Genomic DNA, 2,500 nt, shown 5'->3' with positions numbered 1-2,500 from the left:
CGCTTGGATACCCGAAAAACTTTTTTTTTTTTTTTTGTATTGAAATCAATCTTGTAATAAACATTGAATATGAAAAGGTTGATAGTGGTAGTTTTTGATCTATAGAAAGTGTTTAATGAAATAGATTTGGTGGAACTCCTCGTGTTGAATCCCTGATAATAACAATTAATCATAGTTGAACAGTAAAAAATCTAAGCAAAAAAAGGGCTTTCATTCCTGTCATTTTTTATTTCCCACTCAAATTTTCTGAAAATCAATATCACAGTAATGTCTCAAATGTCTGCATAGCCTTAAATGATCTTTTCATTATTGTAAGCTTGACAAAGTATTGATGGTTGAGCCCTTTGAATGTCAAATACAGCAAGAATATTAAGCCCTTTTTGTGCCACGTAAAGCTAGAATATTAAGGCTCTTTTTCTTTTACCAAGTAAAGCTAGAATAGTAAGCTCATTTTATGGTAAGTAGTGTTAAAATATTAAGCCCTTTTTTAACTAAGTAAAGCTATAATATTAAGCTCTTTTCGAGCTAAGTAAAGCTATAGTATTAAGCCCCTTTTGAGACAAGTGAAAATAGGATCCTGACAGATTGTCATCTCCTATTGTCTAGTTAATTTAATAAAGAAAAAAGGTATTAAGGGTAACTTTACCTTTCTGTAATGGAGTGACTGATAACCGTGGGGAACGCCGTAATGCCCTTGTTGTGCTGTGTGATAGGAAGGGAAGGGCACGTACAAAGAGTCCCCTCCGAAGTGAAGAGGGTAACCCTGCGGAAGATTCAGCAGATAAATTATGACAGTATTTTTCTCTTCTTACTAATTTTCAATTATTTTTATTTTTTATGATAGATAGGGTAGTTTTCTTCTATTACTGGGTTTTGTATTTGCAAAAACTATTTTTCATAATGTTTCTGTACAATTTGACGGTTTTTATATATTCAGGATATTCATCAAATGAAAAATAGCTTATATTCTTCTGTACCAGTTATGGATAAAGTAAAAAGTCTAATGGATTTTAAAACTACCCTCTGCTATAAATTTTCAATCTCTTGACCTTTCAACCTACCAGCTGAGAATAGAGGGAGAAGTCCAGTCTGTGGAGATTGGAGACTGGAAACTGCAGACACTCCTTCTGGGCGATGCCGATTTTAGCCAGGTAGTCGTAGTACACACCCTCGCCGAAACAAGTAGCCATGGTCTGTGAACAGTTGAAGAGCAAAATTAGTAATTTGGTTATTATCTTCAAAAGATAATTTTCTATTAAGAATGTCACCTAGAATTTTAGATAACCTGTATTTAAGAAACAGTTCCTATTTGATAATTTTAGTTTAATTTTCCGTTGATTTTGTTCTTATCAGTTTTATTCGTTATTCATAAATTCATCCATATTGTTGAACATGACAGGCTGGGGAATTATTTTACGTTTGATATTTAGTAGTTTTTTTTTCAATTTTAAACTTTTTTTTTTATATCTTAAAGAACGTGAAGATTATGATCAGGCTTTCATTAGTAATATTATTGCTAGTAGTTTCAATATAAATAGTTGTCTATAAAAATTTCATCTATTCCAAAATCTCATATCGTTAATATATTTATTTTAGATAATTATCTATGAAGATAACTTTTATTCCGAATTCTCGTGAAAAATCATTAATAAATTCCCTTTATATAATTGAGTATGAAAATGACCTATATTCCAAAATGATACCAAATATCGTTAATATTTTAAATTCATATATATATATATATATATATATATATATATATATATAATATATATATATATATATATATATATATATATATGTATATATGTATATATATAAATTATCTATGAAAATTACTTTTATTCCAAAATATGATTATCATTAATAATATCACTATAAATAATTATCTATGCAAATTACATCTATTCCGAAATCTCAAATTATCGTTAATAAATTCAATATAGATAATTATCTATTCAAATAACTTCTATTCCAAAATCTCATGAATACCTTGGTGAAGCTGTATTTCTCCAGGAAAGCTTCTTGGGCCATGGCGATGGCCGCCAGTGACAGGAGAACAATCACAGCTCGGCTCATTTTGTCTGGAAGGACACATTTGGAAAATGGTTATTTATTAGATACTAGTGTAAGCGACCCGTCAAAAATGACGGATAAATATTTAGATATATATATATATGGATAAATATTTATATATATATATATATATATATATATATATATATATATATATATATATATATATATATATATATATATATGCGCACACACGCACACACAGATTCAACCCTTCCCATCCCCTTCCCCATTTCTTAACTAGGCTACAACCCGCAGGTTCGGCAATTTGTGGGAGATTGTGGTATCCGAGTGTACCTCTCGAGGTACCCCCTCTCACCCTGGAATGACTACTCCCTCTCCCCTTCTGCTCAGCGTGGCAGGAAAGAAATATATTAATAAACTGTACATAGCCAGACATTTGCTCTTTATCATATAGGGGAGA

The 2,500-nt window shown here is 30.5% G+C and overlaps 2 protein-coding genes across 2 annotated transcripts in view; one reads left to right on the top strand and one right to left on the bottom strand.

The window, feature by feature from the left end:
- The window catches only part of LOC137616477 (uncharacterized), a 420,672-nt gene that overhangs the window by 66,087 nt on the left and 352,085 nt on the right, over positions 1 to 2,500 (top strand). The gene's annotated exons all lie outside the window — the stretch shown is intronic.
- The window catches only part of LOC137615902 (uncharacterized), a 12,808-nt gene that overhangs the window by 2,487 nt on the left and 7,821 nt on the right, over positions 1 to 2,500 (bottom strand). The window contains exons 4-6 of the mRNA XM_068345589.1: positions 1,993 to 2,084; positions 1,062 to 1,193; positions 647 to 763 (exon numbers count right to left, since the gene is read on the bottom strand). Of these exons, the coding sequence (XP_068201690.1) occupies positions 647 to 763; positions 1,062 to 1,193; positions 1,993 to 2,084 (341 nt within the window). The remainder of the gene's footprint in view (positions 1 to 646; positions 764 to 1,061; positions 1,194 to 1,992; positions 2,085 to 2,500) is intronic.

The sequence above is a fragment of the Palaemon carinicauda genome, chromosome 22, assembly GCF_036898095.1.
Source record: "Palaemon carinicauda isolate YSFRI2023 chromosome 22, ASM3689809v2, whole genome shotgun sequence".
Lineage (NCBI taxonomy): Eukaryota > Metazoa > Arthropoda > Malacostraca > Decapoda > Palaemonidae > Palaemon > Palaemon carinicauda.
Note: the sequence above shows the minus strand (reverse complement) of the source record. Positions and strands in the feature narration are given on the sequence as shown.